Source organism: Pongo pygmaeus, chromosome 6, assembly GCF_028885625.2.
Source record: "Pongo pygmaeus isolate AG05252 chromosome 6, NHGRI_mPonPyg2-v2.0_pri, whole genome shotgun sequence".
Classification (NCBI taxonomy): Eukaryota; Metazoa; Chordata; class Mammalia; order Primates; family Hominidae; genus Pongo; species Pongo pygmaeus.
This window is the reverse complement of record NC_072379.2, coordinates 20,398,614-20,423,496: the sequence shown is the minus strand read 5'-3', so window position 1 is coordinate 20,423,496 and position 24,883 is coordinate 20,398,614. Positions and strand designations below refer to the sequence as shown.

Genomic DNA, 24,883 nt, shown 5'->3' with positions numbered 1-24,883 from the left:
AAGCTAATTACATTTATTATAAGTACAAATGATTGATGTTTGTTTATGAATTTTTTCAGCTCCATCCAGTAATGTGTAATTAAGAACCCTATTACTGGAAGCAAAAATGTTCATTTGCCTTGCATTTTGATTATATTTAGTAATTTGGAATGCTGACTTTTAGGACAGATAGGACTTAATGTGGCTTTTTTTTTTTTCTCATTTGGTACATTTGACTCTCTAAAGTACTTTTTTCACTGATCTCCTATTTCAGAGCATGTCCCTGAAGTAACAGAGAATGTAGAGATATTGACTCCAAATTTCACTTACTTTCTGTGAGTGTTAATTTTTTTTTTTTGAGGCAGAGTCTCTGTCGCCCAGGCTGGAGTGCAGTGGCACAGTCTTGGCTCACTGTAACCTCTGCCTGCTGGGTTCGAGCGATTCTCCTGCCTCAGCCTCCCTGGTAGCTGGGATTATAGGTGCCCGCCACCATGCCTGGCTAATTTTTGTGTTTTTAGTAGAGACAGGGTTTCACCATGTTGGCCAGGCTGGTCTTGAACTCCTGACCTCAGGTGATCCACTTGCCTCGGCCTCCCATAGTGCTCGGATTACAGGCGTGAGCCAACGTGCCCAGCCACGTGTTGAAATTTTTGATCTGTTTTATATATGGGGGACATTGAATGTTCTCAAAAGTACACAGAGTGATATAGTGAATTCTTATTACCTATTGCCTGGCCTCATCAACCAGCAACTTATGGGCCATCCTCCCCTAGGTACCCTTTGTATACCCCTTTCTGTTTTAGTTTGAAGCAAATCTCAGACCTCATCTGTGAAATATTCTCATGTTAAAGTAGAAATGGTGTTACGGTGAGTCCATTCACTTATTCACCTGGGGGCTGGATGGCTGGACATTTAAAATAGACAGGGATCAAGGGTGGTCTGGGGCTTGGTGGTAGGGCCAACTGCCAAGATGAGTTATTGTGAATTTCTGCAGCTGTCAGTAAGATTTGATGAGTATCTCCCCTAAAGTGTAACACAGATCTTGTGTGTTGTCTCTGAAATTATTACTCAGCACTCTGCCATTCCCAAAAAGATAGGGAGATATCCTTAAAAATATACACAAATAAACTTTTAAAAAGAGAAGAAGAAATCAGTGGAAAGAGGGAATGAGGGTCATCTTGTCATATCAAGCCAATTACAATGAATAGAAGACCAGCATGCTGCAAGGTTTCGTAACAGTAATCAAAGGTGTGCTGGTGAAATTTCCTGGTGGCCAAAGTCAACAGGAAACACAATTATTTTTATATTATCCTTCGGATTTCTTAAGTGTTTCTTTTTCTATCACTAAAGAAAAATATCCTGCATAGGATCTTCTAGAAGTAGACATTGGCCAGGAGTTTCAGACCAGCTTGGCCAACATGGCGAAACCCTGTCTCTACTAAAAATACAAAAAAATTAGCCGGGCATGGTGGTTCATGCCTGTAGTCCTAGCTACTTGGGAGGCTGAGGCATGGGAATTGCTTGAACCCGGGAGGTGGTGTTTGCAGTGAGCCAAGATCGTGCCACTGCACTCTGGCCTGGGCGACAAAGCGAGACTCTGTTTCAAAAAATGAAATAAGGGAGAGGGAACCATTGGGATGGCTGTTGGTGGTAGTGGGGTAACTTGGTCTCTGAGCTGATGGCTCTCAGGGTGGCTTAGAGTACTTTTTTCATTTGTTTTTGGGGTTTAGAGATGTAATACCAGCAGTAGCTATAATTTATTGAATGCCTATTGTACATCAGGGGTTGTGCTGTGATTTTATTTCATTTAACCTTCAACATATTTCTTCTCTATTGCTATTATTATTTTTCCCCCTTTTCAGGTGAGGAAATTGAAATTCAGAGAAAATAAACAACTTGCTAAAGTTAGGCAGCTATCTGTACTCAGATTGCTGAAAATGTTTGACACTTAGATAAGTGAATTGTAGATTTATGGTTTTTGGATGTGTATGTTTGAGTATATAGTTACTTAACAAAAGAGCATCCTGGCATGTCTTTAGATTGTTGTCTCATTGGGATTGTGTTCACTTTGGAGAGGATGAGTTTTGTGGGCCATGGTTCATAACAGCCCTTTTTAAAAAAAATTTTTTTTTTATAATTTATAATTATTTATTTTTTGAGATGGAGTCTTTCTCTGTTGCCCAGGCTGGAGTACGGTGATGTGATCTTGGCTCACTGCAACTTTCGCCTTCCGGGTTCAAGTGATTCTCCTGCCTCAGCCTCCTGAGTAGCTGGGATTACAGGTGTGAGCCACCATCCCCGGCTAATTTTTGTATTTTTAGTAGAGATGAGGTTTCGCCATGTTGGCTGGGCTGGTCTCGATCTCCTGACCTCAGGTGATCCGCCTGCCCTGGCCTCCTAAATGCTGGGATTACAGGCGTGAGCCACCGTGCCCGGCCTCATAATGGACCTTTTTATTGATGCTAGGTGTTCATGATTGTGCTGTTATTTACATTGCACATTGCCAATTCTGGATTTCATTCTTTTTTATTTTAATGCAGAGAGAAAAGGAACAGCAGGAAGAGAAGTCTGGTTTGTTCAGGAACATGGGGAGGAATGAAGATGGTGAAAGAAGAGCTATGATAACTCCTGCTCTCCGAGAAGCCCTTACTAAACAAGGTGAAAATCTTCAAGAATTGTTGTTATATGACTGTAGTCTTAGGCATTCTCATTTCATACCTAGAACGAAGTCTCTCTCTAATTAGCTCAGCAGCTGTTCATAGTGGCAGATATAACAGTCTAAAGATTTACTGTCTTATTTCTGCGGATCGCTTCTGTTGGCTGCCTGCACCAGTGAGTTACCTTTGTTCTTGGTTTATTGGGATATTACTATCAGTGTGGGTCAAGTTCACAGATCAAAAGTGCTGTCATTGGGAAAGCTATTAAAAATGCATAGAAAAGCTTATATGATACGAGACTGGGTTAATTAGAAGTGTTTATGTAGAGGTGTCATATCTGGATTTTTGTGGTCTTACCTTATTAAGGAGGTTATAGTTGCGTGAAAGAGTAATAATATTAGTTTCTTGTGGAAGAAAGAGTAGTAAAGTGGGAATCAGTAGACCGACCTCCTTTCCTCCTTCCCCCTCCCCACTTCCCCTCTATAGTTATGAGAGACCTTTTATGTGACAGTTCTGGCAATGCAGAGAAACACAGGAAACTATATCTGCTTCAAGGAACCATCGGTCTGGTACACTAGAGAAATATATATATATTTGTATTTTAATATCTATGTCTGTATTTTAATTAGGGTAGATTATATATTAATGTGATTTCATTATAGATTTAAATTTATCTTGCTATTTTCTATTTCATCTGCTTTTTGATTTCCCTTTTCCTGTTTTTCTGTGTTCTTTCAAATTAATTCATTTTTAAAAAATGACTCTATTTTATATTTTGTTTGCTTACTAGCAATAACATTTTTGCTAATAGTTGCTCAAGGTTTTACACTATACCTCTTTTTTTTTTGAGATAGAGTCTCTCTCACCCAGTCTGGAGTGCAGTGGCATAATCTTGGCTCACTGCAACCTCTGCCTCCTGGGTTCAAGTGATTCTCCTGCCTCAGCCTCCTGAGCAGCTGGGACTAGAGACATATGCTACCATGCTCAGCTAATTTTTTCACCATGTTGGCCATGCTGGTCTTGAACTCCTGGCCTCAAGTGATCTGCCACCTCAGCCTCCTAAAGTGCTGGGATTACAGGTGTGAGCCACTTCACCTGGCCTACACTATACTACTTTATCATTTCATAGTATATCTTTGAGTGATGTTATCTCACTTAATGTGTAGAAGAACCTTACAGTACTATACTTCCATTATTTCTTTCTTAACCCGTATGCAATTTTTATCACACATTTTACTTTTACTTTTGTTTTTTGGTTGAGTTGGGTCTTGCTCTTTTGCCTAGGCTGGAGTGCAGTGGTATGATCATGGCTCACTGTAGCCTTGAACTCCTGGGCTCAAGGAATCCTACAGCCCCCTGAATAGCTGAGACTACAGGTGTAAGCCACCACACTGAGTGTTTTACATATGCCCTAAAGCCTACACTTTATTATTATTTTTTCTTCAACAAAAATATCTATTTTTATATCTAACTCAATCAAAACATCTATTTAATTATGTACTAAAGATTTATATACTTAGAATCTTACATATTTACTTATATAGTTACCATTTTCAGTACTCATGTAGTTACCATGTTCTATTCATGTAGATCTGTGTTCCGTCTGGTATCCTTTTCCATCTGCCTGAAGGACTACTTGTTTTTTGTTTTTTTTATTTTTTTCTAATTTAAACTTACCTGTAGCGACTCCAAGGACTTTTTGAACATCTCTCATAGTGCAGGTTTGTTGGTGATGAATTCTTTCAGCTTTCGTATATCTGAAAATGGCTTTACTTTGCCTTCATTTTCTATCACTGTGTCTTCAAGTTCAGTAATTTTTTGCTGGATATAGAATTGTAGGTTGACAGCTTTTTTTTTCTTTCAGTACTTTACAGATGTTACTCCACTGTCCTCTTGCTCACATTGCTTCTTATTAGAGTTCAGCAATCAGTCATCCTTTTGTTTGTTCCTTTAAATAGGATCCTCCTCCCAACCTCCTGCTACTTGGAAGATTTTCTCTTAATGCTGATTTTGAGCAATTTAATTATAATGTGCCTCAGTTTAGTTTTCTTCATATTTCTTTTATTTGGGTTTTGTTGAGTGTCTTGGTTTTGTGGATTTATGGTCTTCATGAAATTCGGACAAATTTTGGCCATTATTTCTTCAAATATTCTCCCCCACCCCCCAACTTGCTTCCTAGAAGACTACAGTTACATGTGTAATAGTCTGCTTGAATTTGACCCACAACTCACTCATGTTCTATTCATTTAAAAAGAGTTCTTTCTTCTGTCTCACTTTTCATTTTGGGTAGTTTCTATTGCTATGTTTTCAAGGTCAGTAATCTTTTCTTCTGTAATGTCTCATCTTCCATTAATTGTATGTAATATGTTTTTCAACTTAGACATTGTAGTTTTCATTTCTAGAAGTTCAGTTTGGGTCTTTTTATATTTTCCACATCTATTACCTTTTTGAGCCTATAGAATTCAGTTATAACTATTTTAATGTCCTAATCTGCTAATGTCTTTGTCATTTCTGGATCAGCTTGGGTTGATGGATTTTTTTCCCTCATTCATCATGTTTTCCTGTCTGTTTGCATGCTTTATATCTTCGATTGGATGTCAGACCTAATTTTACCTTATTAGGTACTGGGTATTTTTATTTTTATTATTTATTTATTTATTTTGAGACAGAGTCTCACTCTGTTGCCCAGGCTGGAGTGCAGTGGCGTGATCTTGGCTCACTGCAACCTCTGCCTCCCGGGTTCAAGTGATTCTCCTGCCTCAAGTGATTCACCTGCCTCAGCCTCCTGAATAACTGGGCGCCCACTACCACGCCTGGCTAATTTTTTGTATTGTTAGTAGAGACGGAGTTTTACCGTGTTAGCCAGAATGGTCTCAATCTCCTGACCTCCTGATCTGCCCACCTTGGCCTCCCAAAGTGTTGAGATTACAGGCTTCAGCCATGGTGCCTGGCCTGGATATTTTTATATAAACACTCTTATAAACAGTTTTAAGCTTTTTTTTTTTTTTTTCCTGGGACAGGGTTAAGTTACTTGGAAATAATATGAGCTTTATATCTTACTTTTACGGCTTCTTAGATGAGACAAGAGCCGGCTCAGTATAGGGCTAATTATTCGTCACTGTTGAGGTAAAACACTTCTATGTAGTCTACCTAATGCTTTGTGCATCTTTAGATTTCTAGTCTGACTGGCAGAAACAGGTACAATTCTCAGCCTGCTGTAAGCATCAGGCATTACCCCCAGTCCTTCCCTTCCTCTCTCCCTCTTTTCATTTGGGATAGTTTCTTTGTTTCTTTTTTTTTTTTTTTTTGAGACAGAATTTCACTCTTGTTGCCCAGTCTTGGGTGCAGTGGTGTGATCTTGGCTCACCACATCCTCCTCCTCCTGAGTTCAAGCGATTCTCCTGCCTCAGCCTCCCGAGTAGCTGGGATTACACGCATGCGCCACCACGCCTGGCTAATTTTTGTATTTTTAGTAGAGACAGGGTTTCACCATGTTGGTCAGACTGTTCTCGAACTCCTGACCTCAGGTGATCCACCCGCCTTGGCCTCCCAAAGTGCTGGGATTTACAGGTGTGAGCCACCATGCCCGTCCCATTTGGGATAGTTTCTATCACTGTGTCTTCAAGTTTAGCAATTGTTTCTTCTCTAAATGTCTAGTCTTCCAAAAATGGTTCTTTCCCATCCTTGGGTAGTGTTTCTCTTGTGAATGTGCTAAACAGTACTTGGGCAAATACTTGAGAGAAATCCCCTGTAGACTCTTGGAGTCTCTTTGTAGGTTTCATCTCTAGCTTTCGATCCTGCAAACTGTAGCCACCTTTGTCTCCCCAGGCTCTGTTGCGTTTTCCAAACTCAAGAGTCCATTGGGCTTCGCTTGGGTAGTCTCTCTTTGCCACATGGCCTGGAGGGTTTCTAGACAGTAAGCCGAGGTAATGGGAGGGCTCACCTTAATTGTTTCCTATCTCTATGGGATCACCATCTTTTGTTGCCTGATGTCTCATGTTCTGAAATCTGTTGTTTCATATATTTTGTCCATTTTTTGGTATTTCAAGTAGGATTGTAAATCCTCTCTGTTACTCCATCTTGGCTAGAAGCAGAATTCCACACTATGATTTTCAGCAATGTACACTGTTGGCTTATATTTGTGCTGTGGTCAACTACAGATCTCTCCATTCTGTAATGTACAGTTTTTTTCTTTACCTAAATGCAAAATTTATAGAAAGCTATGTATCTTGGGAGAGAAAAATACAAAGAGTTAATATAATAGCGGATGATTTCTATGATAGTATGAACAGTATAATATGGAATTCCAAGAGAAGAACTAGAATTTCCTCTGGGGATCTTTTAAATGCATATTTGGTATCAGAGATGAGTTATTCAGTTGGACTCAGTTCCACTTTCGAGTGCATAGGCAGTCCTTTGTTTATTTATACGCAAGATGTTTACATAAATACAGAAGAGGATACAAAACAAAGCCCTGTAAATGTTACCACTGGAGACTTGTAATCCAAATTGACATTGCTCCAATAATCATCACGGTGTGAATATGGATGTTTAACCAGCCACTGATCCACTTATGCTGTCATCCAGACTGTATTTCTCCATTTGCCTTATTTGCCTGCAAGAGTCTTTTTGTGAGAGCGACTCATGATAATTGTGGCTTATTACCTGAAGCCTCATGAGAAACAGTATTGAATGCTTTCTGAAATCAGAATGTACTATTTGTTTGTAGTACTAGTTTGTTTAAAAAGGAAATGAGATTACTTTGGCCTGGCTTTTTCCATGCTTTTCATGTCCTATGTAGCTCAAAAATTTGAAATGACAGGTTATAGTGCTACTGAGAATTCATGTTTAAGATGTAGTTCCTAGAATTTGATTTTTCTCTCTTTGGGTCAACATTACTTTGTTTTAATCTCCCATTGACATCTGGTTCTCCATCTTCTTTCAAAGATTACTGATGATAGCTCCCCATTCATTCATTTGAAATATATCATGACTTTTGTTTTATGGCCCAGCATACCATTCATTTTTATAAATGTTTCACTGGTCCATGAAAAGAATGTAAATTCTGTAGTTGATGAGTGCAGGGCTCTGTGTGTTTTTGGTCAAGTTTATGTGTTGTGTTGCTTACATCTTTTAGAGCTTTACCGAGTTTTTACCTATGAGATCTGTTAGAGACAGAGAGGTTAAAATCTCCTCGTATAATTTTTGGATTAATTTATTGTTTCTTGATTGGGTGTGGTGGCTCACGCTTGTAATCCCAGCACTTTGGGAGGCGGAGGTAGATGGATCACTTGAGGACAGGAGTTCCAGACCAGCCTGGCCAACATGGTGAAACCCCATTCCTACTGAAAATACAAAAAAATTAGCCTGGCAGGATGAAGCACAACTGTAGTCCCAATTAAGCGGGAGTCTGAGGCATGAGAATCGATTAAACCTGGGAGGCAGAGGTTGCAGTGAGCTGAGATCACGACACTGCACTCCAGCCTGGGTGACAGAGCGGGACTGTCTTAAAAAAAAAAAAAAAAAAAAGATCATTTCTTTATGTATTTTGAGTCTATATTATGAGATACATATAGATTTTAAATTGTTTTCTCATCTTGCTGAATTAAATCTTTAACGTTTTCTGCCATGGGTTGGTTGACTGCAATAATTTAGCAAAAAAAAAAAAAATTTTGCTAAATTTCAATGTCACTTTTTGATATGACGCTTTGGATCCGTCCAACTTTGTGTTCCCTGCTTTTCCACTCAGGTTATCAGTTGATTGGGAGCCACTCGGGGGTGAAGCTTTGCAGGTGGACAAAGGTATTTTTTTTGTTTTTATTCAGTATGTCTGTTATATGCAACTTTTAAATAGCTATTATTATACACTGTCAATAAATTTACTATTTAAAGGTATAATTTACATTTAATATGCACAGATTTTTAAATGATTCTTTAAAATGAGTTCAGCAAATTTTGATAGATGTAGAACCTATATTCACCAACTCCAATTAAGATATAAGTTATTATCCCCACCCCAATGAATTTATTGTGCCCATTTCTAGTCAATAACTCCCTTTCCCTAGGGAATTATTGTTTAATTGCTATTACTGTTATTATATCTTTTTAGAATTTTATATGAGTGGCCAGGTGCAGTGGCTCACGCCTGTAATCCTAGCACTTTGGGAGGCTAGGTGGGCGGATCATTTGAGGTCAGGAGTTTGAGACCAGCCTGGCCAAAATGGTGAAACCCCGTTTCTACTAAAAATATCAAAATTAGTCAGGTGTGGTGGTAGGCGTCTGTAATCCCAGCTATTCGGGAGGCTGAGGCAGGAGAATCACTTGAACCCAGGAGGCAGGGGTTGCAGTGAACCCAGATCGTGCCACTGCACGCCACCCTGGGTGATAAGAGTGAGATTCCATCTCAAAAAAAAAAAAAAAAAAAAGAATTTCATATGAGTGGAATCATGTAATGTGCAGTCTTTTGCAACTGGCTTCTTAAACTCAACATATTTTTGAGATGCATCCGTGTCATATCATGTAACATGCATCAGTAGTTCATTCACTTTTATTGCTCAGTAGTATGCCATTGTATGAATATACCAGTTTTTAAAGATCTGTAAATAGACATTTGGTCTGTTTTTAATTTTTGGCTATTATGAAAAAAAGTACTATGAGCATTCTTCACAAGACTTTGTGAATGTAAATTTCAGTTTTCCTTGGGTAAATGCCTAGAAGTGCAATTGTTAAGTCATAGAGTAGGTATTTATCTTTAGAAGAAACTCCCAAACTGTTGTCAGTGTGGTTGTACTACTTTATACTTGCTCAGCAATTTATGAAAGTTCCATTTGTTACACATTCTCACCATCATGTGGTATTGTCTTTTAATTTTAGGCATTTTCATGGTTGTGAAATGATTGTGAAATGGTACCTCATTGTGTTTTTTCTTTTCTTTTTTTTTTTTTTTGAGATGGAGTCTCGCTCTGTTGCCAGCCTAGAGTACAGTGGCATGATCTTGGCTCACTGCAACCTCTGCCTCCTGGGTTCAAGTGATTCTCCTGCCTCAGCCTCCCAAGTAGCTGGGACTACAGGCGCGCACCACCACGCCCAGCTAATTTTTCTATTTTTAGTAGAGATGGGGTTTCACCATGTTAGCCAGAATGGTCTTGATCTCTTGACCTCGTGATCTGCCCACCTCGGCCTCCCAAAGTGCTGGATTACAGGTTTGAGCCACCATGCCTGGCCCTCATTGTGGTTTTAATTTACATTTTGCTGGTGATGGTTGATGATTGGGAACTTTTTTTTTTTTTTTTTTTTTTTTTTGAGACAGAGTCTCGCTCTCTCACCCAGGCTGGAGTGCAGTGGTGCAATCTTGGATCACTGCACCTCCCGGGTTCAAGTGATTATCATGTCTCAGTCTCCTAAGTGGGATTACAAGTGTGTGCCAACACGCCCAGCTAAGTTTTGAGTTTATGTATTTTTAGTAGAGACGGGGTTTCACTATGTTGGCCAGGCTGGTCTCAAACTCCCAACCTCAAGTGATCCACGCGCCTCAGCCTCCCAAAGTGCTGGGATTATAGGCGTGAGCCACCATGCCCAGCCAAGAACATCTTGTGTTGTGCGTATTGGCCGTTTATACTTGTGAAATGTCTGTTCACATCTTTGTTCAAACTCGGTTGTTTGACTCTATATTATTGATTTCTAGAAGTTCTTTATATGTTGTGGATGTGAATCTTTTGCTGAATGTACATTGTGAATATTTCTCTAGACTGTGGCTTTTCTATTTCCATAAAGGTATCTTTTGAAAATTTTAATTTGGATACAGTTCACTATATCATATTTTTCTTTTATGGTTAGTGTTTTTTGTATTTTAAGACATTTCTGCCAACCACAAGGTCACAAAGATATTCTAGATTTTCTTCTAGAAGCTTCGTATGTAGTTTTAATTTTTTTAAAGCAGTTTTCTATAGTTTTAATTAATTAGTCTTTTACTCTTTTAGATGTGTTAAATATACATTTTCACATGTCAGCTTATAGTCTACAGTGCTGCGTGGTTCTCTGTTTAATGGAAACTAATCTCTGTGGGAAAATTCATTTTAAGGAAGACACATACATATGCACGATGCATGCAAACAGATAACAGGGAATAGTAAATATCACTTCTGTTATATTTTTCAGTATCTTCTCAGTCAATAAAATGGCATGGTAACACAGTTCCAATGCAGCACACATGAACGGCAACACAGAGATGAAAGCATCCTCGCTTACCATGCCAAACTGCCGCATGCCTATCCCACAGACTTGCCTCCGTGTTCCTTGCACCATCCCATAAATTATGAGAGTTGGCTTCTTTTAATACGTTCTTTCTCTTATAAATGTGCAGGAAAATAATAGTAAGGTGGAGAAGAAAGATAGTAAAGTAAGGGAGTATTAAAAGTGTTAGTGGTGTAAAAACCCACAAGAGATAGTTTGTAAAATTCAAATAGTCCTCCAACTGCTCCACAGTAAACCATTCTTAGAGTTTGTGAATCAGAGAAATCATATAGGGCACAGGATCCTGTCCTGCACCACAGGTTTGATTTTTTTTTTTTTTTTGAGATGGAGTCTCGCTCTCTCGCCCAGGCTGGAATGCAGTGGCGGAATCTCAGCTCACTGTAAGCTCCGCCTCCCGGGTTCACGCCATTCTTCTGCCTCAGCCTCCCAAGTAGCTGGGACTACAGGTGCCCATCACCACGCCCGGCTAATTTTTTGTATTTTTAGTAGAGACGGGGTTTCACCGTGTTAGCCAGGATGGTCTCGATCTCCTGACCTTGTGATCCGCCCGCCTCGGCTTCCCAAAGTGCTGAGATTACAGGCATGAGCCACCGTGCCTGGCCTACAGGTTTGATTTTTGTCTGTCGTTTTTCTTTAGGTGAAAATGACAAATTCAGTTTCTTTTTTCACTGCCATAGCAGGTCTTTAGTTTTGATACAGAAGTTAGATAAACATATTGCCCCCAAACTTCAATGTCTGTATTCCTAGAGTGGTGGCAGGAGCTCTTCAGGGGGTCAGTGGCTGAGGGGGTGGACAGAGTTGCTTGGGCAGATTCCTCCTAAGCAACCTGTGTGGAAGAAGCCATTTTTTAAAATGGTTTATTTTTTTGAGGTAGGGTCTTGCCCTGTCATCCAGGCTATAGTGTAGTGGTGCAATTTTGGCTCACTGCAGCCTCCCACCTCCTGGGCTGAAGTGGTCCTCCCTCCTCAGCCTCCCAAGTAGTGTGCCACCATGCCTGGCAAAAGTTTTTTTTTTGTATTTTTTGTAGAGACAAGGTTTCATCATGTTGCCCATGCTGGTTTTGAACTCTTGGACTCAAGTGATCTGCCTGCCTTGGCCTCTGAAAGTGCTGGGATTATAGGCATGAGCCACCACGCCTGGCCCCATGCGTAGTTTTAACTTTTATGTTTGGGCGTGTGATTCATCTTGAATTAATTTTTATGAATGGTGTGAGGTAAAGGTTAAGATTTATCCCACCTCTGCCAATATGGATATCCAGTTGTTTTGGCACCATTTGTTGAAGACTTTTGTCAGCCTGAATAACAAACAGAGAGGGGCTCTCTAGAAGAAAATGATGGTTATTTGAAATAGAGCATTGCAATGGGAATATGCAAGCCACAGTAAACTGTGTTTTCGGGGAGGTACAGGAAGATAAAGTTTACTTTTTAATTTTTTATGAGTTACTATAAGTCAATGAAGACAAAGTTTTTTTTTTTTTTTTTTGAGACGGGGTATCACTCTGTCACCCAGGCTGGAGTGCAGTGATGTGATCTCAGCTTACTGCAGGCTCCTCCTCCCAGGTTCACACCATTCTCCTGCCTCAGCCTCCTGAGTAGCTGGGACTACAGGCGCCCGCCACCACTCCCGGCTAATTTTTTTTTTGTATTTTTAGTAGAGACGGGGTTTCACCTTGTTAGCCAGGATGGTCTTGATCTCCTGACCTCGTGATCCACCTACCTTGGTCTCCCAAAGTGCTGGGATTACAGGCGTGAGCCACTGTGCCTGGCCAAAGACAAAGATTTTTAAAGGAAAAATTGAGGAGGATTATGTAATTGTTTTGAAATAATTATCCTTGGCTGCAAAGATCAATACAGGGGTGACGGCAGTCCGAGGGTAGGCTGGCAGTTGCTGGGCAGATGACATTGGCAAAGAAGCATTTTTTTGTGTAAGGTTGTGGTAGCCTTTGTGCAAGGTTGTGGTTTTTGTAGACTCTTTTTCATTACCAGGCACACAAGATAACTCTCCTCATGGTCTTCCCTGCTTCTGTTTTTCTTAACATTAGTGACTCCATTTTGATTTTGACAACTTTTACATTTCTTCCTTTTGATCAAAAGATCTTTCTCAGAAAGCATGATTGATCATTCATCCTGTAGTTATTTTTATTTATTTATTTTTTTGAGACAAAGTCTTGTTCTGTCACCCAGGCTGGAGTGCAGTGGTGTGATCTCGGCTCCCTGCAACCTCCGCCTCCTGGGTTCAAGCAATTCTCCTGCCTCAGCCTCCTGAGTAGCTGGGATTACAGGTATGCACCACCACGCCTACGTAATTTTTGTATTTTTAGTAGAGATGGTTTCACAATGTTGGCCAGGCTGGTCTCCAACTCTTGATCTCAAGTGATCTACCTGCCTTGGCCTCCCAAAGTTCTGGGATTACAGGTGTGAGCCACCACGCCCGGCCCTGTAGTTATGTTTTTTTTTTTTTTGGAGACTGAATCTCACTCTGTCACCCAGGCTGGAGTACAGTGGCGTGATCTTGGCTCATGGCAACCTCTGCCTTCCGGGTTCAAGTGATTCTCCTGCCTCAGCCTCCGGAGTAGCTGGGATTACAGGCAACTGCCACCACTCCCAACTAATTGTTATATTTTCAGTAGAGACGGGGTTTTGCCATGTTGGCCAGGCTGGTCTCGAACTCCTGACCTCAAGTGATCCACCTGCCTTGGCCTCCTAAAGGTGGGATTATAGGCGTGAGCCACCGCGCCTGGCCCAGATTCAAAGTTTAAAAAGGGAAAATAAAAGGTAAACTTAATATGACAATGTCAGTTTGCATAATGGCTTTGAGTCGTGAATCTAGGCTTAAAGAAAACCAATTGAATAAGTTAAATCACCATAGGGAATTAGGTGAGACCTGCTGTAACCTTATGAGCTGTTTTGTTTTGTGTATATGGGTTTCAGCTTTCCCAGAGGAATTTGTCCAGGTACAGCTTGTAATATTAGAAATAGCACAGACATTTTCTTATTTAATGAATCGATACAAAAGTATTTCTTAAGTTAGGTTTTGTTAACTTACCAGCAGAGGCTATTGATTGTAAAATTTCAATTACACTGTTAGTCTGCCAAGTGAGAAAAGTAGCATTAAGAGGAGTAAAAGTCTCATTATGATATGAAGTTCTTACTCCAACCTCTTGGAGAAAGCTGTTTACAGTGTGAAAATAGCAACTTTTTCTTCTGGTTTGTAGTTTGAATATCTTTGGTCATGACATTGGGCAGTTGGGTGAACGTTTTTTGTGGTTCATAAATCAGACATGAGGCTTGTTTCTTAAAATTTATCTAGTTTCAGCCGGGCACCAGTTGTTCACACCTGAAATCCCAGCACTTTCAGAGGCCAAGGCTGGCAGATCACTTGAGGTCAGGAGTTCAAGACTAGCCTGGCCAACACTGTGAAACCCTGTCTCTACTAAAAATACAAAAGTTAGATGGGTGTGGTGGTGTGTGCCTGTAGTCTCAGCTACTTGGGAGGCTGAGGCACAAGAATCATTTGAACCTGGGAGGTGGAGGTTGCAGTGAATCATGATTGCACCACTGCACTCCAGCCTGGTCGACAGAGTGAGACTCCATCTCAAAAAAAAAATTATCTAGTTTCAGCTAATAAAGCTTTTTAAGCCAGCTGGAGAATTGCGACCAAGTATTGGAGGAAATTAGAAGAATTCAGAATCTAGTCCAGTCTACACGTAGATAACAAGAACTTTAAAACAATGCACAGGGCTACAATCTATAATAAGAATAGGTATATTACAGTTTTTCTATAGAGACATAACTTTTTCTTCCCACATTGATCACACAGGAATCTCACATTTAAAAACCTCCTGAGCTAGGAAGCCAAACCAGGGCAGATTTTAGATCTTACGTGCAATCTTAAGGATCTTGGGCCTTCCAGGAAGTGACCATTTTTACTGACTCACTGGAAGTCTGGGAACTCTGGAAGCGGGGCATTCAATGCACATTTTCCAATAAGACATTTCAGTCAAAGCCTTGGTTTATATTTCCAATTGTATCCTACTTGAGAGCAGATTTTTATTGAATTTATATAAATAAAAACAAGAATACTAATGGTTGGTGAATTTTGGGAGGAATTCAATAGGGAGGAAAAGCGAATGGTTCCATCTTTGTTCACAAAAGTATACTTTACCAAATTGTTGTATACTATAGATAGCTTATGCGAGAAAAATGTCTTAAATCTGTAAGACAAAATATTTAAGTAAAGAACCAAAAATGAAAAGTCGCAAACACATTGTCGTCATCAATTACTTAATTTGAAGTCATTAAATTTTAGTTTTGCTTGATCTTGATTAGCAATTTTATGGAGTCAGACGTAGTACTGTTGTACTGTGAGGTTGGCCATTAACAGTTTTATACACCAATCAGTTTTTTTAATATATTAGAGTTCTGGAAGTTGTCATTTAGTCCATTGATCTTAAAATTATCAGAAATGTGTTCAAGAGTACTTGTTGGGCTGGGTGCGGTGGCTCACCCCTGTAATTCCAGCACTTTGGAGGCCGAGGCAGGCGGATCATGAGGTTAGGAGTTTGAGACCAGCCTGGCCAATATGGTGAAACCCTGTCTCTACTAAAAATACAAAAATTAGCTGGGCGTGGTGCTGGGCGCCTTGTAGTCCCAGCTACTCGGGAGGCTGAGGCAGAAGAATCGCTCAAACCCGGGAGGCAGAGGTTGCAGTGAGCCGAGATCGTGCCACTGCACTCCAGTCTGGGCGACAGAGACTCTGTCTTAAAAGGAAAAAAAAAAGTACTTGTTGAAGTCATTTCCATAAAAAGCAGTTTTGGAATGTAGCTGATTGCAGATGTTTTCAGAGAATAATTCAGAACAGTAACAGTGGTTGACAACAACAACTTAGGAAAGCCATGGTTAAGATCCGATGAAATTTCCCAGTTGACAAGGAATTTAGTTATTTCTTACATGCAGTATTTTAAGATAACAACCAGGATCATAGGGCCATCAGACTTCTATAAATTTCATATAATCTTGACTAGAATATTCACATTAATAACATATCCCCATACAAATATAACTTTAAAAAAGAATCAGTTATGACTGATAACATATTTTAATGAATTTATATACTTTTTAGAATATTTATATCAATAACATACCCACAAAAATAACTGAAAGAAGATCTAATATCACTTACCATTTGTCAATGCATTCCATGTAATTTTCCAAGTAAGACGAATCATTTAATATCTCTATAAGATGTGACATACATTCTTTGAAGCTTTTCAGGGGCCTAACTGGACAATCCCAAAGTTAATTTTAGGTCAGAAACAATTTTGGATTTTGATTCTGTGGAAACCTGCCAGAGATACCAAAAGATTCAAAACACTTGATCAAAACAGAATCACAGGTCACTCATAAATAGTAGTTACTCCTTTAATCAGAGTGATAATTAAAAGACTTCAAAAGCAATATGGAAATTTACATGGATAGAAAAAGCTTAATCTGGCCAGGTGCGGTGGCTCACGCCTGTAATCCCAGCGCTTTGGGAGGCCGAGGAGGGTGGATCACGAGGTCAGGAGTTTGAGACCAGCCTGGCCAACATGGTGAAACCTCATCTCTACTAAAAATACAAAAAATTATCCGGGTGTGGTGGTGGATGCCTGTAATCCCAGCTAGTCAGGAGGCTGAAGCAGGAGAATCGCTTGAACCCAGGAGATGGAGGTTGCAGTGAGCCGAGACTACGCCACTGCACTGCAGCCTAGGCGACAAGAGCAAGACTCCGTCTCAAAAAAAAAAAAAGAAAAAGAACAAGAAAAAACAAAACCTTAATCCTCTAAAGCTCAGTTTTCCCAAGTAATCGAAAATCTAATAAAGATAGCATAGGAAATTATCTTGATAAAACATAAAATGTTCTGGTTTTTTTTTAAAGGCCAGTTACCAAAAATGCAAAGAAAACTTTTTGTAGTGTGATTGCCTCTCTTTATGGGAAACCCATTTAGGTAACCTGGAAGACGAACCTGATTAAAAGTGTACTTGAATTTAATCAGAAACAGAAAGTATATCGAGGGTCATGAGTGTATACTATATTATAGAGAAATGTAAAAGAAAACTAGTACCTTGTGGCTGGGTGTGGTGGCTCACACCTGTAATCTCAGCACTTTGGGAGGCCAAGGCAGATGGATCACTTGAGGTCAAGAGTTCAACACCAGCCTGGCCGACATCGTGAAATGCCATCTCTACTAAAAATACAAAAATTAGCCGGGCATGGTGGGGTGCGCCTGTAGTCCCAGCTACTCAGGAGGCTGAGGCGGGAGAATTGCTTGAACCAGGGAGGCGGAGGTTGCAGTGAGCTGAGATCACGCCACTGCACTCCAGCCTGGGTGACAGAGTGAGACACTGTCTAAAAAGAAAAACAAAACAAAAAACACACTAGTACCTTGAGTAGGGGAATACATGATTCTTAGTAACAACATGGGAAGTTTCCTCATTACAGGGAAAAATTCAGACATATCAAGAAAAGCCAAGAGTACAGAATCAAATTATACTGAAGGAAAACATTGCTTTCTAGGCTTTTAATATAAACATGTTAGTGTCAGGCCCTAACAGCAGAGTTAGAACTAGGAAAAACAAAAGTTACAGGAGTTGACAAAAAGGTTGAAGGAGAGAGTTATCACCCCAGCCAAGCAAAAAGGTATCAAGAGGAGAAAGAACAGAAGGCAATGATGTATGACCTACAAATCATTTGCAGTGAGGTATAGCAAAGGTTGAACTTCTGATATAAATTTGAGAAATTTCAAAAAGAAAGAACTTTTCCTCACAAAGTGAAATGAAAAACACTACATCTCCAACCTGAGAGTAGGAAAATTAATTAGATCTCAGGAAGAAATAGAAATAGTTTAGAAGATGAGTGTTAAAGAAACAGATTTCAGAATTAAAAATCAAAACCTCTTGCAATTTTATTAAAAGCAAATGCTTTAGGTAAACCATGTTGTTTTAATATAGGTAACCAAATTTTAAAATTTTTGTATTAGTGTATTTTTAGCATCATAGATCAGTTTTTAGAAAGACTGAATATAAACAATCTCTTTTAATTATAGCCAACTTAATCACGTGCAAAATTCCTTTTATAAATTGTCTTTTCATGAACCTTATCGTGACTTTTCTCAGATCATTGTTGATGTGCTTGGACTTTCTGCTTTGTCCTACACCTCCTTATCTTAAATAAGCAGTCATTTTAGTTTAGAACAAAAATGTGTCATATAAGATTCTTTCTCATACAAAGTTATTCTTTTCTTTGTAACCTTTCTTAAAAAAATATATCTTCATATCCATAACTTTTTTCACATCTCTCTCTCCCTTTCGGTATTCTATTTCTTTCCATATCCATATTTTGAAATAGCCTTTAAATAACCTCTACGTTAGACAAAATTATTCTTTAAAAATTTTTTAAATTAAAAAAAATTTTAATTTTTTTTTTTTTTTGAGACAGGGTTTCACTCTGTCAGCCAGACTGGAGTGCAATGGCACAATCATAGCTCACTGCAGCCTCAAACTCCTGGCCTCAAGTGAGCCTTCTACCTCAGCCTCCCTCATATGAGCCACTGTGTCTGACTCTAAATCATTCTTTTCTCAATAAGGAACACATTTTTATGCCCATCTTATAATTTTTTCCTATTAAAAACATACCTTATATATTTTAGGCACATTTTATATATATAGAATTATACATATTCATTAGAATTTTTAAGTGTTCGTAACCTTTACTTTTAGTGAAAACCTAGAAAGCAAGATCTTGAATTGTTTTTCACTTATAACTGTTTTATAGATGAGAACCATTTTATAATTTTTAGAAGTTTCTTTCCCTGTAACATAATTTTAAAAATCTTAGTTGGAAATGACCCAGACATTTAATGAGTATTTATTATTTAATTGAACATAACTTTAAGATTTCAAATTACTTGAAAAATTCATTTATAAGCATTTATCCCATTTACATTGGTGTAATTTATTTATTAACAGTTTACCTGGATTACTCATGAGAATTGAGATATTAGACAAAGCTAGTTGTCATTTCAAGTTATTTCTCTAGTAATCATTTTTATAGCCTGTGAATATCCGGCATCCAATAACTCAGGATATACACCTGTTTTTTTTTTTCAACCAACAGTGATAAATTAGTTTTATGTATCAAAACATTACACAAACGAAGATCATTCTGTTCTAGGCTGGGTTTATTGTTTTATAACCTTGTTGTGAAACCCTGATGTCTCAAAATGTGTAGTAGAGACAAATATAAACTGTCTGAGCAGTAAACCTAGGCAAAGATGCATGCTGACAAATTTGAAGATATTTTAATTTTTATTTTACCAATAACTTTAAAACCAGCTTATTGATTAAAGATTTACATAAGTCATGTGAACTGAAAGGCATTTGGGTTAATTACTATATATTTTATGTGAGCACCTCTTTCTCTTTAAGGGACTTCTTGCCAACTAACTATGCCAAGTTATACAATGTAGACACAACATGCAATACATGTACATACGTATAAACAAATATGCACACAAAGATCTTATAGTTTTCATTTTTGAATTTTCATCATGAGATTATAATACAAACTAACTGGTTTATAAGATGGTTGGATCCAAATTATATTTCTGGCAAAACTGGAACCTGTTCATATGGCTAAACTTTTATTTGCTTCAATAGCTAATCTAATGAAGGTGATGGGCCAAAATTTTGGGTACAGCAGTTTTCATGCACTTTGATTTTTAAAACATCTTTTATACCATCCCCCAACCCCTGCAACTTTTTCGTAGTTTCAGATGAATTTAGGGTTAAATTTTCAACATTTACATAATAGCTAGGACTGGTTGAATTGTATAAGTAAAATAAAATCTCCAGGTAGCCTTGGATTAGTAACAGATCTATCTTTTGTTTGCCTGTCTGGTTTGCTTAATTAGCAAATGTAGGCAGGGAAGAACTTTAGCAGGGTTTTTTTGTTTGTTTTTTTGTTTTGGCTTTTTCTTTTTGCCTGTGTGTGCCGGAAAAAGCAAGATTTTTTTGTGTGTGTATATGCTGGACAGGCATACCTTTTATTATTGCTCTGAGCTCAAGATTTTGACCTGTTTGACTTGAGTGCCTAGCATTATAAACATCTATCTAGTTCTTTTTCTTTTAGAGATTAATTTTTAATTAAATGTTTCATCACCATACACAGTTGCTAGTTAGGCAAACCTAAATTTATATTTCTAAAAGGTGTCAAAGTTGTTGGTTACCGTGGAGCTGTTGTAATTCGTAAAGGCATTAATATGAAAGCCCTTTAAAAGACTTCTCTCTCTTTCTTTTTAAAAATATCTTGGCTGGAATGCCATAAGCAGTGAGTTTTATCTCAACACCAGTAGAAAAGTCAGCAGATTTAAAGTAGGCAGAAAAACAAATACAGAGATAGTGAGTTGGAAGACTGAACATGTTAACTCCATAGTTGCAGGTCTTTTTGAATAATGACCCTTAGTACTCTGAATTTTCCTTGTAATTTGCCCATCAGTTGAAAAATGTGCAGAAGAATGGGCCATAATATATAGCCTTCTATAGTCCCGGGAAACCTAGCATGCCTAAATGTTTGAGAATCTTATTCCATTTCTTATTAATCTCTCGAGAGCAAAGAAAATTCTGTAAATCCCATGAGGAATTCAGACTGTTGTTTTAGATGGTGGCAACCACCCTAGTAGCTTTTTTAAAATTTTGAGATGGAGTCTCACTCTGTCACCCAGGCTGGATTACAGTGGTGCAATCTCACCTCACTGCAGCCTCCACCTCCCGGGCTCAAGCGATCTTCCCACCTGAGCCTCCCGAGTAGTTGGGACTACAGGTGTGCGTGCCACCACGCCTGGCTAATTGTTTGTATTTTTTGGTAGATACGAGGTTTCGCCATGTTGCTCAGGCTGGTCTCGAACTCCTGAGCTCAAGTCATCTGCCTGCCTCGGCCTCGCACGGTGCTGGGATTACAGGCATGAGCTACCGCACCTGGCCGCCTAGGGCTTTTAATTAGCCATTCTGTGCCCACTGTCCACAACATTTATTTTGGTCTCAGAAAGTTTTCTGAAACAAGCATGGGAAAAGAGTCAAACCAAATGAAAAGAACCCAAGATAAGAGTGTTCAAAAACATTTTAACCTAGGCATGCAGATCAAATGAGATATTAAATGAGGTGCACAAACCAGAGAAGTCATGCCTCCCAGAGAGAATGTCAATTTCGTAGAAACCAAGAGTACTTAATCCAGAAAGACACTTTTCTTTGTACTAGAAAATACTTTCCAGAAAAGGTAAAAAGTCTATCATCCCAAGAGGGGTGTGTGATTCATTATTAAGGTGGCCTTATCCAAAACACATTCCAAATAAAGTAAAAAAGCATCTACTAAAAGGAAGGAGGCTCAGACTGAGAGAAGACATACCAGGGCAGAAAAGGCGAATCATGGTGGTGGAGAACTCAAGGGCTCAAGTGAGTACTGCAGTGGTGCCAAGAATCGCCAATTCTTAGTGCTCTCTTTCAGGTCCCGTTTCTGACACCAATGATGTGAACCAGATAACAAACAGAGAGAGGCCTTTTTCTAAGAGAAAAAAATGTTTATTCGGGAATAGAACATAGCAATGGGAACATAATAAATTAGGTCCATTTTCAGGAAGACAATGGGTTTTCTTTGTTTGTTTGTCTGTTTTTTAAGAAACAGGTCTTGTTACGTTGTCCAGGCTGCACTTGAACTCCTGAGTTCAAGTGATTCTCCTGCCTTGTCCCCTTAAATAGCTGGAACTATTGTACCTACTACACCCAGCTTTTTTTGTTGTTGTTGTTAGAGAGTCTTCCTCTGTCACCCAGACTGGAGTGCAGTGGTGCAATCTTGGCTCACTGCAACCTCCGCCTCCCAGGTTTAAGGGATTCTCCTGCCTCAGCCTCCCTAGTAGCTGGGATTACAGGTGCACGCCACCACGACTGGCTAATTTTTTTGTATTTTTAGTAGAGATGTGGTTTCGCCATGTTGGCCAGGCTGGTCTCGAACTCCTGACCTCAGTTGATCTGCCCACCTCGGCTGCCCAAAGTGCTGGCATGAGCCATCCTGCCTGGCCTACACCCAGCTGTAAAGGAAAAAATGAGGAGTGTTACAGAATTGTTTTGAAGTCATTATTCTTGGCTACAAAGATCAATAACAAGGGTGATGCTGTCGAAGTTTGGACAGGCAGTTGCTGGGCTGATGTCCTTACAGAAGTATTTCTGTGTAAGGTTGTGACGGCCTTTGTTCAAGGTTGTGGCTTTTGTAGAATCTTTTTTGTTATCAGGCATACAAGCATGATAGCCCTCTCTTCATGCCCTTCCCTAGCTCTGTTTGTCAGGGCTTTCTTAACATCAGTAACTCCATGTTGATTCTGATAACTTCATACTTTCCTTTCTCCATTGAATTGCTTTCTAGGCCATTGTAGACAGTCAGTCCATCATATGGGCAGGCCTATTTCTGGTCTCTCCAAATTCTGTGCCACTGATATATTTGTCTATCCTGTGCCAATACCACATTGTCTTGATTATGTGAGCTTTTGTAGTCAGTCTGAAATTATGTAGTATAAGTTCTCCATTCTGTTTTTTTAATAGCCAAGATTACTTCCACTCTTCTTAATTCTTTGCATTTCTGTGTTTTTTTTTTTTTTTTTTTTTTTTTTTTTTCATAGACGGAGTCTCGCTCTGTCACCCAGGCTGGAGTGCAGTGGTACAATCTCAGCTCACTGCAACCTCCGCCTCCCAGGTTCAAGCGATTCTCCTGCCTCAGCCTCCTGAGTAGCTGGGATTACAGGCGCGCACCACCACACCTGGCTAATTTTTGTATTTTTAGTAGAGACGGGGTTTCACCGTGTTGGTCAGGCTGGTCTCGAACTCCGACCTGAGGTGATCTACCCACCTGAGCCTCCCAAAGTGCTGGGATTACAGGCATGAGCCACCGTGCCTGGCCGACATTATATGTACACATTTTTGCTGTGTGTATGAGGGTTCCGATTTCCCCTCAGCCTTGCCAGCATTTGTTATTGTTCATTTTTTTGATTATTGCCATCCTAGGGCGTGTCAGGTGGTATCTCTTAGAGGTTTGCATCTTCCTGACGACCAGTGATGTTGAGCATCTTTTCATTTACGGATTGGATATTTGTATATCTTCCTTACAGAAACGTCTCTTCAAATCTTGGCCCATTTTTATATTGGATTATGTGTCTATTGTTGGATTGTAAAAGTTCTTTGTAAATTCTGGATAAGGGCTGTTTATCAGGTACCTGATTTGCATCTCTTGCCACTGTTTGTGGCTGTATCTCCAGGAGCTGAGTGACTGCAGGCTACCAGTAACTCAGTTCCTTGTGACAAAGCACCTCCAGTCCTGTCTGCCAGACCTTTTCTCAGCCTGTTCTGCCCTAGCAAGAATCCCCATACAAAACTCAGTCTCTTTACTGTTATTGGTTAGCTCAAATCTGATAGTACTAGGCCGGGTGTCATGGCTGACACCTGTAATTCCAGCACTTTGGGAGGCCGAGGCAGGCAGATCACCTGAGGTCAGGAGTTCGAGACCAGCCTGACCAATGTGGTGAAATCCCGTCTCTACTAAAAAAAAAAAAAAAAATTAACTGGGCATGGTGGCGCATGCCTGTAATCCCAGCTACTCGGGAGGCTGAGGCGGGAGAATCGCTTGAACCCGGGAGGCGGAGGTTGCAGTGAGCTGAGATTGTGCCACCGCATTCCAGACTGGGCGACAGAGCCAGGATCCTTCTCAAAAAATAAAAAATAAAAAAGTAAAATAAAATAAAAAAATAATAAACTGGCAGTTCTAATTAAACCAACTTTTCTTCCCGACCATGCTTGACTTTTTACATTCTTTATTACCGTTCTTAAACATTTCTATCCTGGGTTCATACTTACGTTCCCTTCTGCTGACTATGTTTCACTCTCCATTTCTACATGCTCCTTCCAGCATGAGCCCTGTCTCTCCCTGTGCCAGCCTTTTCCATTGTGCCCTCTTGGGCTTTGCAGGAAACATCCTTTTGTCTTCATTTTTCTCTTGGACTGCCCCTGCCTGTTTTCACAATCCACACCTGATCTTTGCTTGATACTTCATTTACCTTGGTGGTCCTTCCTAATAAAGAACCTGATTCTTAGCCTCTGCCATTGTCAGAATAACATTCTCTGCATTTCTCTGTTGAATCTTTTTAGTACCATCTGCTCCACAGGCCTGTTGCTATTATTTGTGGATATTTGAGAAACTCTTCTTCCTGTTTTTCACTCCTTTTCCTCGGGCTTTATCCTAAGGGGCAGGAATATTCTGACAGATGACACTTCCTGTCTTTTTCAATTTGAGACAGGCTCACTCTGTCGCCCAGGCCGGAGTGCAGTGGCACGATCTCAGCTCACTGCGGCCTCAGCCTCCCAGGCTTAAGTGATCCACCTGGAGTAGCTGCGAATATAGGCATGCACCACCACGCCTGGGTAACATTTGTATTTTTTATAGAGATGGGGTTTCACCATGTCTCCCAGGCTGGTCTTGAACTCCTGGACTCTCATGATCTGCCCACCTTCACCTCCCAAAGTTCTGGGATTACAGGCATGAGCCATCACGCCCGGCCAGGCTGGAGTGCAGTGATGCAGTCATGGCTCACTGCAGCCTTGACTTCCCTGGCTCAAGTGATCCTCCCAACTCAGCCTCCTGAGTAGCTGGGACTGTAGGTGCGCACCACGATGCTTGGCTAATTTTTAAATTTTTCTGTAGAGACAGGGTCTCCTTATGTTGCCCAGGCTGGTCTTGAACTCCTGCACTCAAGTGATCCACCTGCCTTGGCCTCTCTAAATGCCGAGATTACAGGTGTGAGCCACTGTGCCCAGCCAGATGACACTTCTGTTATTCCATCTACTCTTGATAGCAATGTGCTAAACCCTGTCACTTGATTTATTTTTAATACTTCTCATATCCCAAGTTTCTTCTTTCCA

At 39.8% G+C, this 24,883-nt stretch overlaps 1 protein-coding gene and 1 pseudogene across 11 annotated transcripts in view; one reads left to right on the top strand and one right to left on the bottom strand.

Moving 5' to 3' along the window:
* Positions 1–24,883, top strand: part of LOC129040477 (S-adenosyl-L-methionine-dependent tRNA 4-demethylwyosine synthase TYW1) — a 268,106-nt gene that overhangs the window by 60,093 nt on the left and 183,130 nt on the right. For 9 of the 11 annotated variants that reach the window (XR_010127062.1, XM_054495067.2, XM_063668309.1 and 6 more), the window contains 2 exons: positions 2,520–2,637; positions 8,386–8,438. Coding sequence is in view for 8 of the 11 variants with exons in the window: in XM_054495067.2 (XP_054351042.1) it covers positions 2,520–2,637; positions 8,386–8,438 (171 nt within the window). In the remaining 3 variants the exon portion in view is untranslated. Of the gene's footprint in view, positions 1–2,519; positions 2,640–8,385; positions 8,439–24,883 lie in introns of those variants that run through there. The other 2 variants (XR_010127063.1, XM_063668316.1) reach the window with 2 other exon arrangements.
* LOC129040478 (DGAT1/2-independent enzyme synthesizing storage lipids-like) lies at positions 10,801–11,193 on the bottom strand (annotated as a pseudogene).